Below are 13,699 nucleotides of genomic sequence, written 5' to 3'. Positions count from 1 at the left end.
AAATTCCAACCCCACCATTCAGTTACTGTCTGACTTTGGGCAAGTTACTAATCCTCCCTACAACTCAACTTCCTCACATACAAGATGAAAATAAGCATAGTCTGCTTTACTTTTTTCAAAGGATTAAGGGAGATGATGCATAGAAAGCTAATGTATATTAGCTTTTCTTATTTATTATTGCAAAAAAAAGCCAAAAGTGTATTTCACTTTTAATGAAATCATCACTTTAGCTGGCCCTGTAGAATGGAACATAGAACTTCATACCAAAATACCATGGCCATAATTAGATAAAGTTATTATAGGGAGAAGAAAATGTACACTCCAGAATAATATTCAGGAATATACAGGAAAATTCTGAGTCCTTCTGGAGTTTAAAGGAACTAATTTCTTGAAGTTGAATAAGCCTACATTTTGATGTGTATTCATATAAGGATGTAAAAGCTTCTGAGTGAAAAAGAAATCCTATCGTAGTTTTAACAATGCAATTCAAAAGAGGAAATTTGACACTCATCAATGTCTAGGTGACACATAGGAGCAAAACAAGCCTCACACAAAACCTGTTTCATTTTTTTTTTTTTGCATCATATGCTTAATTGCACTCCAGTGATCAAGCCCATTGTGTCATGGTTCCTATCAATGGAAAGTTTCTTTTCATTTCCTTTGTTCTTTAGCAACAGTGAATAAGAATTGGTGTACAGTGAGGATTTGGGACTGTCATTCTGAAGACAGCAGGTTGAGATAATTTATTACAGCCTTCAAGCTTGCTTTAGTCAAGTCAGTGCGGCGGAAAGGAAAGCTTTTGGGCCCTGATGTCAGGTACATTAGTGTTCAAATCTCAGTTTCGATGCCTGTGTTGGTTGAGCGAACAGGTGTGTGTGTCGGACAGCTGAGCTCAGGTCCTGGCCTTGGGCATGGACCTGCTGATAAACCTCACTCTCCTCATCTGTAAAATGGGGGGAATAATTGCTAGCTTATAGTGTCACAAAGAGAATTAAAGTACATACCATACATACTATGTCCTGAGTGAGGGGTCACAAAGCAGATCCTTAATACATGGTCACTATTATTAGTAAGCAAGGTAACGACAACAACTAGACAAGATGCAGACAATCTCTCAGAGCATCACTGCTCTCCGTTTGATCTTTGGTGCCAATAAACTACCTAGGAGGCATCTTACTGGTACTGGAAGACCTCTGTACTGACTGAGATATCCAAAGCATTTTTATCCCCATGCCTTATCTGGAGATGGGCTCATCTGGACCAGCTTTTGGCTGCACAGTGGAGTATCTCCCTGTTCCTTAAACCTCATGGCTGATTGTGTAAGGCCCTGTAAGCACCTCCAAGGGCATCACTGACCGTGCGATTCTAGGATGCCCTCTTGTTCTCTTTTGGACAGGAGGAGAAGCTTCACATCATCTCTGTGTGAGAGCCAAGGCTGCATCATTTGCAGTATCCTGCTCAGCCTAGGGCACCCTTCTGGGTGGGAATCAAAAGACTGAGCTCAGCTCTTGAGAATAACGAAGAAAAGAAATCTAGATACACAAAGAAGTTTGTTGTGCTGCATTCCACTCACAGATTTAAGGGTTTGGTAAAGAAGCATGTGCCCCTGATTTCAGGGGACCATTACATATAATAGTTCCTGTGTAAGGGTACAAAGTTTCAAAGTCTCTTTAAGGAAATCTATTACTCTTTTTGATATTTTAGGCAGTGAGTCTTCTATCCACATTCCAAATCTAGAACGTTTAAATCCATTCAATCCTCCTTTCTTTGAAACTATAAAAAGATAAGGATCCTAGACAGAAGTAACTCTTTTTGCTGCCAAATGCTTGCTACCCTTAGAATACGCTATTGACCTTCTAATGGGAATATGTAAATCTTTCCAAAGATCTTTGATCTCAAAAGACGTTAAGTTTGTTTGGCTTTTATGGCTGCCAAAAGTCTCCCTCCTCGTGCCTCACTTTAAAACAGGCTTTTGCTCCAATTTTGTCTAATTCACCAATTTATCACAGATAAACGTCAAGATGTGTCTCGTGAAGAATCAAGGAAATCTCTAAGAAAAAAAAGCCTAAATACCACTTAGTAGAATTCCAATAGGGACATCTTCTTGGCAGGGGTGGATTTTTTTCTTAATTCAAGGAACTATAAATGATCCTCTTTTTCTTCTATGACCTTGTTAATTTCAACTGAAAACATTCAGTAACAGCTGGAGGCAAAGGGTTGGTGTGACCTCTTCCCTAAGGATTCTTACTCTCCCTCTCTTTTTCCTAGTTTTGTATTTAGACTTATTTTTTAGTTCCTTATACACCCTATGGAGCAAATATTTATTTTCTGTAGGGAAACCATAATTAAATAAAAGACTGAAAACCATAATCCTATTTTATTTACTTTTATAAGCAAGTTTCTCATAGTAATCAGCTTAAAGCCCTGCCTGCAACAGGCACATTTCAACTCTCTTGAATGAGTGAAAACCATAAGCAGTGGCCTCAGTTACAGAAGTGTCTCTTTCTTTCTCTAATAAAGAGAAAAGTAGTCACAGATGTTCTTCCAAAGACCAAGCTGCAGTTCTCACCAGTTGGGTCTACCAAAGGAGTGACCACACTCCTGGGGATTTGTTGCTTGATAGCAAAATGATTCGGAGAAGGCAATGGCACCCCACTCCAGTACTCTTGCCTGGAAAATCCCATGGACGGAGGAGCCTGGTAGGCTCTAGTCCATGGGATCGCTAAGAGTCAGACATGACTGAGCGACTTCACTTTCACTTTTCACTTTCATGCACTAGAGAAGGAAATGGCAACCCACTCCAGTGTTCTTGCCTGGAGAATCCCAGGGACGGGGGAGCCTGGTGGGCTGCCATCTATGTGGTCGCACAGAGTCAGACACGACTAAAGCGACTTAGCAGCAGCAGCAGCAGCAAAATGATTTGTTCCCTTTCTCCACCACTTATGCATAACAGCTGGGAAACATCTAGTTATCCCTTCTTCAGTCATCATAAACTTTACTTGGTCACTATTTTTGGAGACAACCAAGGATTAGTCATTCAACTGAAACACATTTTTTTAAAGCGAACTTTTTATCCATTATGGATAAATATGACAGGTGTGTATTTCTCTCCTCCCTCCCCTCAATTTTGATAGGTGTAGCGTACCATTCCCTGAGCAATTACAAAAAATATCACTCACATGAGAAAACAGTTTGTACTTGATAACATGGTAATTATATCTGTGTCTAGCAAGCTAATGGGACTTCATGAACTAGGGCAAAAAGCTAAAGACATGTAGCTCTTTAGTTCACGCTGTGCCCAGATGAATCATGCCACTGGGGGGTGGTCTTTCTGACCACACAAGGTCACAGAGATTGCTGTTGGGTGGGACTTTGTTTGACCAGTGGTTGCCCTGCAGTTTATGGGCTATGTTCAGGCACAGCCTAAAGAAACCCCAAATCACAAATCTTATTGACTTTCTGGAACTTTTCATTTCTTCTTGGGTTTAAAATATATTCTGCTAGAGTCCCACACAACTAGACACACACACTTTTCCTATGAAATGCATGTAAGGGCACGGTGGGTATTCCATGCTTCAATATGTTTGAGCCCAATTCACTTACACAGAGACAGCATAATAAAGATTGCTCCCAGTTGATCACACTCAAATGACCACCTCTGTGGTCTGCCAGTGACAGGGGCAAGGACTTGTTTAGCCTGAATCCATCTCAGTAATTTTAGAAATGTCATTTTAAAATCTATTTTGCACGTAAGGAAACGAGTAGCCTTATGGGATGGGAAAGAGAGTTCGTTTGGGAAGGACCATGCTGGATATCTGGTTCTGGGAGCAAACCGTGTCACTTTCTGATACACTTCAGGACAAGCCATGCCTATATCACAACATGCCTCACCACAAGATAAAAGGGCTCAAAGGCCAAAAGCCAACAGCTTAGGTACAACCACTGTGGGCCTTTGAAGATGCAAAGTGTTGCAGTAACTTCTTGCAGTTGGATCATATCAATAATACCAAACTGACAGGAAGCCACCTCTACTCAAGAGAATCACTGAAGAATCTGATTTTGGAAAGAGTTTCAGATAGATAGATACACACACACACACACAATTACAAACAAAAACACGTAACAGTGATTACAACCACAGAACAAAACAACTCAAGAGAAGATGAACAAGGAGGCATCTCAATAGTATGTTTTCAACAATACTGTCTTGGAGAAAACAACACTGCAAATATAAGCCCAAAAAGTTGGAGGGGGAAAAAAAAATCTATCGATGAGGATTTGGTCATGCTTCATGCAACATAAAAAGCAGCAAAACAGGGTGAGGTCACATGGTGAAAACTGAGATACTTCACATTGAGAAATATGCCCAAACACATTGGGAAGAAAGAGAAACATGAGTTCATCTCAATAAACAGTACTCATTCAGTAAACCAAATGCGATGACCCAGCAATTGAGTAGCAGCATTCTAAGTCTGTACTGAGTACTGGCCCAGGGAGAAAAGTACATCAAAAGTTATCAGAATTAGCATACAGAAAGAGAGTTAAGCGTAAGGGCTTGGTCTCTGTTTTGTGGATAAAAGGACACAGATTTGTCTCTACAAACTGGAAACCGGACACAGGGCAGAGGAGGTCACCGGGAACGTGGATGTGGTATGCAGACAAACGGCACCAAAACACATCAGGACAGGACAGAAACAGACACCAAGGGCTGGAGAGACCCGTTCTCCTTTGTCAGCTCTACTAGCGTTTGTTCCCATCGCTGGTGCCATGACTGAAAACAGGATTGGGCCTTTGTTTTGTGTGTAGGTTTCCTGCAAAGAAGTTAGTGCATGATCCAAAAGAATCGCCAAATCAAACAAGAAAAGCAATATGCTACTTCCAGTTTTTATGGACTCTGGTTGGAGAGAGGTTTGTATATAAAAACACATATATACACACATATATATAATATATGTATATACGGGGCTAGACAAGGGAATATATATACACATATATTATATATATGTGTACACATATATATAATCTCTATCTTCCTGAATTCTTGGCAAAGGGTTAGTCCTGTGGTTAGACGTGAAGACGGAGGGTGGAAGTTGGGAGGAAAGTTAACGAAGAGAGCATACCGCTTTCGGCTTCTGCAAAACGACAAGAAAAGAATTGAAAATCAAACAATTGGATAATTAATTGACTGACACCAGAAGGAAAGAAGGAATAAAACCTTTGTTTCAAGTTATGTGAAGGATGCATGTGAAAACAAGGTTTTCTGGCAAAGCATGGGAACAGTATCATGGGGGTGAAACAGCAACAAAGGAGGCGGTTCACACAGGTCAGAGGCACGGGGCAGGGGTGGAAAAAAAGAAGGGGGGTGGCCCTCTGAATTTTAACACCCAGTCGCTTAGGAAATGGGAGAGGAAGGCAAATGGGACATTTTTAAATGAAGAACAAGATCAAAATGATTATCTCAGGAAGGGTCAGCAGCTCAGTTCTTTTTAACACAAATATTGTGTTTGAGTCCTGTGTTTTCTTGGAGGCATGATCCACATTCCCTCCAACACACCTTTTTCCACAAGAACCAATGTGCTTCCACACTGAGACCAAGCCATGTTTGAAGATTAAAGCTGGCAGCTATAGACAGAAAGCTAAACCCAAGTCTTATTGGTTCTTTTCTCCCTCTTCTGAAAAAGGAAATTCTAAAAGCTTTCTGTATGTACAAATATGGCTTTGTTGGAGCATCTATCAAATAAAAGACTGTGCCTTCAGGGAGAGCACTGAGTTATTTTTCTTAGAACGGTGACAGCGGATTCACGTTGAAACCGTTAACAGTCTTTCTCTCTCCCTTCTTTGTGACCAAGAAGTGGCAGGTGGGAGATGGCTGGTTAAGGTACAGGGTACAGTCTCCTGCCATGGAATTATTCCAGAATGGCTGAGAAACACCACATGATGTCATCACCCACATGATGACATTTTTTCCCTTAGAGATGCACAGAAGTGATAGAGAGCACTAAATTATACAAAGATTTACTAACTTGGCAACATGAGAATATCATTTGCAGAAACCCAGGATACACATTTTCCTCTACACAGGTACAGGGGTATATTGGCAACAACATGGGCAAGCAACAATCCCAGAAACATCCACTTTATCTGTTGAACAGCAAATGGCCAAGAACTCTCGGGTGTTTTGCAAATAATATTCTTCACTTTGGCAGCACAGAGAAGAAAAACGTTTATCTACATACATACTTGTCAACTGCTAAGACTACGGTCTACCACGTGGTCACCAAATCTACCATTTTGTCTTCCTTTTGGTTGATTTGGATATTCAAAATTATTTAATATGTGATCAGATTGACTTTGTGAGCAATCTGATCTTGTGGTTTAGGTAACAGAGAACATTGGATTGACTGGCTTACAATCCAGTGTTTGATTTTGTTTGTTTGTTTGCTTGTGTTTGGCTCATAGAGACATGGGCTACATATTTGAAAGTCTGGCTTTATTGAGTCATGCACTCAGAAAATGGAAACTTCTTGAATGATGATAGCAGGAACCTTCTAGTCTTGCCCTGCAGTCAGTTAATAAGGCATATGTTGGAGGATATTTCCACCATTCCCATAGACACCTACAGGTAAACTTTTTAACATGGATGTCAGTTCAAGGGACATAAGCCTGAGCACTTCTCAGTAAGCTCTCCTTCTTCTAAAGCTATTGATAAGAATTGAGGAGCAAAAAGTCATCTCTCTTTTATCTGTAATGCATCCAGTACTCCAACAAAAATTCCTTGTTAATGGCAATGCTTCCTCCTTCCAGCACAAACTCATATATTGACCAGAGTGTTATCTATTTTGACCAGACCCGGTCCCTCATCAGTCTGATTTGCACATAATTAAGTACAAAATAAATAAATAAAGAGGGCTCCTGCCTCCAAGCCCGGTTCTCTGGGCTAATTTACATGAAGCTGATATTCTGCCACCTGGATTTCAGTTGCACCGGGAGAAACACATATGGTACACAATAGGCTGCTTGTAATTTGGCTCCAAGAGAGCTGTGATCTCCCATCACGGCTCTGCCCCATGCCTGCTTTGAAGGAGGCCAGAGTCCATCTGCTTTTTGCTCACAGCAGTAAACATAGGTTTAAGGACAGAGTCTGTCCCTCATTTTATATTTAGAGGGTGAAAAGTGTAAGTTGGTGTGATCAGGTGGAGATCTGGATGCCTCATTCCTTTCCCCTGGAGAAGCAGTCTCTCCAGTGGGGTTTGGGATGCCAGGTGTCTCTGGGATAGAAGTGGCAGGGTCTAGTTAAATACACCTTGATATGTGACTTCAAGTCAGAGAAGTGTTGCATTAGGATTCCAAACAAATAAATAACACGTTAAGAAAGAAGTGAACTGAATGTTCCCCGCCTGCATGCTCACCATCATAAATGTCAGCTGGGCGCTGGGTCATGGCGAACTTACCGGCTCTCTCGATTGGCAGACTTGTACTCAATGGCTATCATGAGAAGCTTGAGCTTCACAAAACACAGCCTGCAATGAGACAGAAAGTGCTTCCTAGTCAGTGGTTCCAAATGACCAGAGCCACACAACAAACACTGTTACGACCTTTCCATCTCCTGATGCGGTCATTATCCAAGGGACCCCTATTCGACAGTCTGTGTGCCAGAGGGAGGGGGCTAGGAGCCACACCTCCGCATCCTCCCCATTAAACTTGATTTCTCACAAGTGATAAGGTGCTGAATGTTCAAAGTGCAAACTGCACTCAGGTCTGGATGTCTAGACACACACCCCAAGCAGGGATTTCTGTCTGGGGATTTATGCTGGGCCAGATTCATTAGTTACTCGGTCGGGTAGTAAAATGTTAACTGCAGGGGGAGGGAGGTATTTGGAGCAGCTGGACCTGTTATTTGGATTCCATTTCGGTCTTTTGTACAAATGGCTCATATTGTTGTTCCGAGCAGACCCCTGCCCGCTTGGAATGATGGTAATAACCCTTAGCCTCCGTGTAAGTGCCCAGCACATGATGACGGGACCGCGACTCCTGGCTCCATCCAAGCTCTCTCACCGCATCTGCCGGGCGTTCCTACCCGCAGCCCAGACTGCACAGAGGCCGGCTGGCTCCTGCCTCCAGGTCTTCACCCACACGGTTCCTACCGCAAAAAGCCTCCTCTGCTCCCAACCCAATCTCCAGGCCCAAGTCAAACTGGACCTTCCGTGTAGGCTTTCTCAGACTACTGTCACGCTCTGATTTTCTGTCTCAGAGCACCTCCAGCACCTTGTGTGCAACCATGTCGTTTAGCCCTCCGTTGATTTTATCCCGGCTGTGGTTGCCTCCTACTGTTTCATGGTCTGAACTTTATCTCCTCAACAAGTGCAACTTCTTCAAGAGTTAGGGACTTGTTTGGAATTCCCCACAGTACTGTACATTGAACCTGCTACAGAAAACTCAAGAAATGAATGAGTTCTGCTTATTCATGTTCAGTTCTAAGAGAACAGAAAAAAAAAAAAAAGTTCAGTAAAATACTTATGCATAAAGATGCTCACGGAAGTACTAATACACAGTAAAAAAAAAAAAAACTTAAAGTAACCTAAATGTCCGATAAAAAGGCAAAGATAAAATAGCATACAGTATTTGCATTCAAAATGACTTTTTGAAGAATACTTCAAGGTAGATCAAGGAATATTATTTTGTAGGTACAAAGATGTAAATAACCTAACACAGTGAAAACATATATTTATAAACTCATAGAAATAAAAGCTCACATAAACTAACAAAGAATTATATATATTATGTATCACAGGTTTCCTAAATGGGCATTATCACTCATGCTTTAAGGACTTTTAGATAGAAAAATATTGGTTGACTGACGGATTGAGAAATGAGTTGATGGTTATTCAGCTTTAGCATTGTGATGGGGAGGAGGTGCTGGGTCACAGGTCAGGCTCTTGGTGTTCTCATTTCATCCCCATAATATCCGTAAAAGGAAGATATGACCCCAGTTATTCAGACTTCCATTGGTGTTTCTGGGCTTCCCTAGTAGCTCAGATGGTAAAGAATCTGCCTGCAATGTGGGAGACCTGGGTTCAATCCCTGGGTTGGAAAGATCCCGTGGAGGAGGGCATGGCAACCCACTCCAGTATTCTTGCCTGGAGAATCCCCATGGACAGAGGAATCTGGTGGGCTACAGTCCATGGGGTCTCAAAGAGTCAGACACGACAGCGACTAAGCACACACTGATGGCTCTATTTTACAAGTGATGAAACTAAGGCTCAGAAAGCCCATGTAACTTGCCCTAAGTCCCCAGCTCATACCTGGCAGGATATACAACATCTTTGTCCCCAGTGAAGCCTGTTTTATACTGGGGTAGACAGGCAATGAGCAAATATACCAGTGAATACATGAAACCTTTACAGATAAGGACAAATACTGTGCAGAAAATAAAACACCTAAGAGGTTAAAGCAGAGACATTACTTTGCCAGCAAAGGTATGTCTAGTCAAGGCTATGGTTTTTCCTGTGGTCATGTATGGATGCGAGAGTTGGACTGTGAAGAAGGCTGAGCACCGAAGAATTGATGATGCTTTTGAACTGTGGTGTTGGAGAAGACTCTTGAGAGTTCCTTGGACTGCAAGCAGTCCATTCTAAAGGAGGTCAGCCCTGGGTGTTCTTTGGAAGGAATGATGCTACAGCTGAAACTCCAATACTTTGGCTACCTCATGTGAAGAGTTGACTCATTGGAAAAGACTCTGATGCTGGGAGGGATTGGGGGCAGGAGGAGAACGGGATGACAGAGGATGAGATGGCTGGATGGCATCACCGACTCGATGGACGTGAGTCTGAGTGAACTCCGGGAGATGGTGATGGACAGGGAGGCCTGGTGTGCTGCGATTCATGGGGTCGCAAAGAGTTGGACACGACTGAGCGACTGAACTGAACTGAACTGGACTGAAGAGCTTAAAGAGTAACTAGGGAGGTGTGCTATCTGTGATGGTCCAGGGGGTCCTTTCTGAAAAGGTAAAACAAGAGCACAGAGCGCTGGAGCATGGTGATCAGGGGCAGGCAGTGAGGGGATCTAGGCAGAGAGCTTTCTAGGGAGTGGAGACGGCAAGTGCAAAGGCCCAGAGGTAAAAGGGAGTCACAATGTTTAAGGACCAGCATTACAGCCAGTGAGGCTGCAGCTGAGTGAAAACAGTGGCAGTGACAAAGCGAAGTGACAGCAACCAGGTCAGGGAGAGAGGTGGGGACAAGGTCGCGAAGACTTCTGCAGCTTCTTCCAAGTGGACTGGGAGGCTCTGGGTTGGTTCTACACAGAAAAGTGCCATCATCAGATGGAGGCGCTGCTTGCAGGTAACCTGCTGGGGAAGGCCTCCGGCTCTCTGGTGGGAACAAGGCCAGCTGTTCATTCCTGCCTAGGAAGCCATGGTCCCCCATACTGCTTTCAACAGTCAGATTTCAGACTTGCATCCAGGCACTTTGGGACTCTCCCGGTGATTTGCGGGTTTCCTGATTCCTGCCAACAGACTTGAATGACCTGGGCTCTGTGCTGATCATGCAGGTTGCTGAAACACCAACCCACATATCCAACTACAGCTGGAAAAGCGCTCTTCCTAAGTTATGTTTGATAGAGCATCACACTAACACACACCGTTTATGGAGCTGTTACCTCTGGAGCCTAAATTGTTTAAAATATCAGATGGCTTATGCAATATTTGTTGAAATAAATTACCAGATTAAGTAACCACTTTTTAATGTAAATAGCAACCCAGAGCCAAACTTGAGGAGAAGGCTGATCTTAACTCAGTACAGACCATGAAGAGGCTGATTTGCTGAAATCCTTCAAGCCATAGCCACTCCCATTTGGGATTCTGATGCTTCTTGGAATCAAGGACCTAAATTGCTTTAATGACCTGATTGTATTCGTGAGAAGGGAAGAAACAGTTCATAGTTAGGGTGAATCATGTCTGCCTAGCTATTACAATACCATTTTCCAACTCTATATAAAAAGAAAGCCGCTTTATAACTCAGAAAAGTCATTAAAAGCTACATGGCTTTGTACATATTCCTCACCTAGCCCAGGGCGGACCAGCAGATCTGAGTCTTCTTTTGTAACTTTCAAATCCATATCTAAAATGATTCTATGGGGCCGTAGAGAGGCCTCTTTCAAGAACTCTTGGACTTAAAATAAGCCTTTGTTCACTGGCCAAAGGGACTAAGAAGGCAGGGACTAAGTGATACAAACAAAGTGATCACAGGGAGATCCTGGCTTCTGTGTGTTTGGTTCCAAGCCACCTCAATAAAGCAATATCACAATAGAGCAAGTCACATGAAATTTTTTGTTTCCCAGTGAATGAGAAAGTTATGTTTACACTATACCATGTCTATTAAGTGCACAATAATAGCATCGTGTCTAAAACATAATGAACATACTCTAATTAAAAAAAAAAATCCATTGTCAAAAAAACAAAACAATTTCAAGAGTGACATCAAAGATCACTAATCACAGATCATTATAACAAATATAATAATAATGAAAATGTTTGAAATATTGTGAGGATTAGAAAAATGTGACACAGAGAGATGAAGTGAGCAAATACTACTGGAAAAATGGGATAGACTTGCTTGAACAGGCTTGCCACAGACCTTCAATTCCTTAAAAAAAAAAAAAGGCCGGGTCTGCAAATTGCCATAAAGACAAGCAAAATAAAAAGAGGTGTGCGTGCAAATGCAAACAGTGCCACAACCATAGATTTTTCAGACTCAGGCACTTCAAGATTGACTGGCCCTGCCCTTCTCACACAGAGGACAAACTGAAGTTCAAAGAGGGAAAAGCAACTTGTTCAAGGTCAAGTGGCATTTAAGAAGAAAAGCCAAAAGCAGAAATCAAGCAACTTGTTCAAGATTAAACAACTTTCATGTAGAAATGTCAAAAGTGCAAATCGAGTCTCAGTGCAGCGTGCTACACAATTGCTTCTTAATAAAGCAGAGGAAATGAAGCGGTTGCCAAAAGCACAAAATGCAGACATATGCTGTTTGGTCAGTAAAGCGTTTAAAAAACAATAACAATGGCAAACAAAACACCAGAATTAGATACCAATAAGTGACTTCATATAAAAGCTAGCTTTCAGTTTTCCTTGAAAATCAGATCGGCCATATTAGAGCTGCATTCCATACGGCTAAAAGGGACTGGACTTTCAAAGCACTTACCCCTCTGGACAGGACATGTGCTTTCCAATGTGCCACAGTCCCCATCATTCCCTAAGGCCCCAGACCTCCTCTTTCTAACTGTCTGTTGCTGTCTGTCCCCTATAGACATTGTAGCTGTTCAGTCGCTCAGTCATGTCTGACTTTGCGGCCCCATGAACTGCAGCATGCCAGGCTCCTCTGTCCTCTCCTGTCTCCCGGAATTTTCTCAAATTCATATTTATTGAGTCAGTGATGCTATCTAACCACCTCATCATCTGCTGCCCTCTTCTTTTGCCTTCAATCTTTCCCAGCATCAGGGTCTTTTCCCATAAGTTGGCTCTTTGCATCACGTGGCCAGAGTTGGCGGTTCAGCTTCAGTAATAGTCCTGCCAATGAATACTTAGGGTTCATTTCCCTTAGGATTGACTGATTTGATCTCTTTGCAGTCTAGGGGACTCTCAAGAGTCTTCTTCAGTACATAATATGAAAGTATCAGTACTCTGGCATTCAGTCTTCATGATGATCCCAACTCTCACATCTGTACGTGACTACTGGAAAAACCACAGCTTTGACTATATGGACCTTTGTCACAAAGTAATGTCTCTGCTTTTCAATACGCTGTCTAAGTTTGTCATAGCTTTCCTTCTAAGGAGCAAGTATCTTTTAATTTCAAGGCTGTAGTGACTGTCCACAGTGATTTTGGAGTTCAAGAAAATAAAATATCACTGCTTCCACTTTTCTCCCTTCTATTTGCCATGAAGTGATGGAACTGGATGCCATGATCTTAGTTTTTTGAATGTTGAGTTTTAAGCCAACTTTTTAACTCTCTTTTTTCACCCTCATGAAGAGGGTCTTTAACGCCTCTTTATTTCTGCCGTTAGAATGGTATCATCTGCATATATAAAACTGTGATATTTTTCCTGGAAATTTTGATTCCAGCTTATGATTCATCCAGCCTGGCATTTTGCATGATGTACTCTGCATAGATGTTAAATAAGTAGAGTGACAATATAGAGCCTTGACATATTCCTTTCTCAATTTGGAACCAGTCCATTGTTCCGTGTTCAGTTCTAACTGTTGCTTCTTGACTTGCATACAGGTTTCTCAGGAGACAGGTAAGATGGTCTGATACCCCCATCTCTTTAAGAATTTTCCCCAGTTTGTTGTGATCCACATAGCCACACGCTGAAGTATAGTCAATAAAGCAAATGCAGATGTTTTTCTGGAACTCCCTTGCTTTCTCCATGATCCAACAAATGTTGGCAATTTGATCTCTGGTTCTACAAATCTTGAGTAATTTACAATTTACACTGGAAACAGAACTACATCTTTCCCTGTTTAAAATGACAGTTTTTCATTAGTTCCTGCCACATAAAACTGGTGAAAGTCAGGGCATAACCTCTGTTGGGGTCCAGGAGGAAGGGCAAATCAAGGTGAGTAAACAGAGTGGGTGGGGTGTGGTCATATGTGTTTACTTGTCTCTCTGTCCTCAGACTGAGATTCTTCAGTGTACGACATATGCTTTG

At 42.1% G+C, this 13,699-nt stretch overlaps 1 protein-coding gene across 3 annotated transcripts in view; it reads right to left on the bottom strand.

Moving 5' to 3' along the window:
• KCNMA1 (potassium calcium-activated channel subfamily M alpha 1) overlaps positions 1-13,699 on the bottom strand; it is a 763,502-nt gene that overhangs the window by 151,819 nt on the left and 597,984 nt on the right. For all 3 annotated transcript variants that reach the window (XM_052640358.1, XM_052640359.1, XM_052640360.1), the window contains exon 16: positions 7,452-7,520. In XM_052640358.1, coding sequence (XP_052496318.1) covers positions 7,452-7,520 — 69 coding nt within the window. The remainder of the gene's footprint in view (positions 1-7,451; positions 7,521-13,699) is intronic.

The sequence above is a fragment of the Budorcas taxicolor genome, chromosome 5 (assembly GCF_023091745.1).
Source record: "Budorcas taxicolor isolate Tak-1 chromosome 5, Takin1.1, whole genome shotgun sequence".
In the NCBI taxonomy this organism is placed as follows: Eukaryota; Metazoa; Chordata; class Mammalia; order Artiodactyla; family Bovidae; genus Budorcas; species Budorcas taxicolor.
Note: the sequence above shows the minus strand (reverse complement) of the source record. Positions and strands in the feature narration are given on the sequence as shown.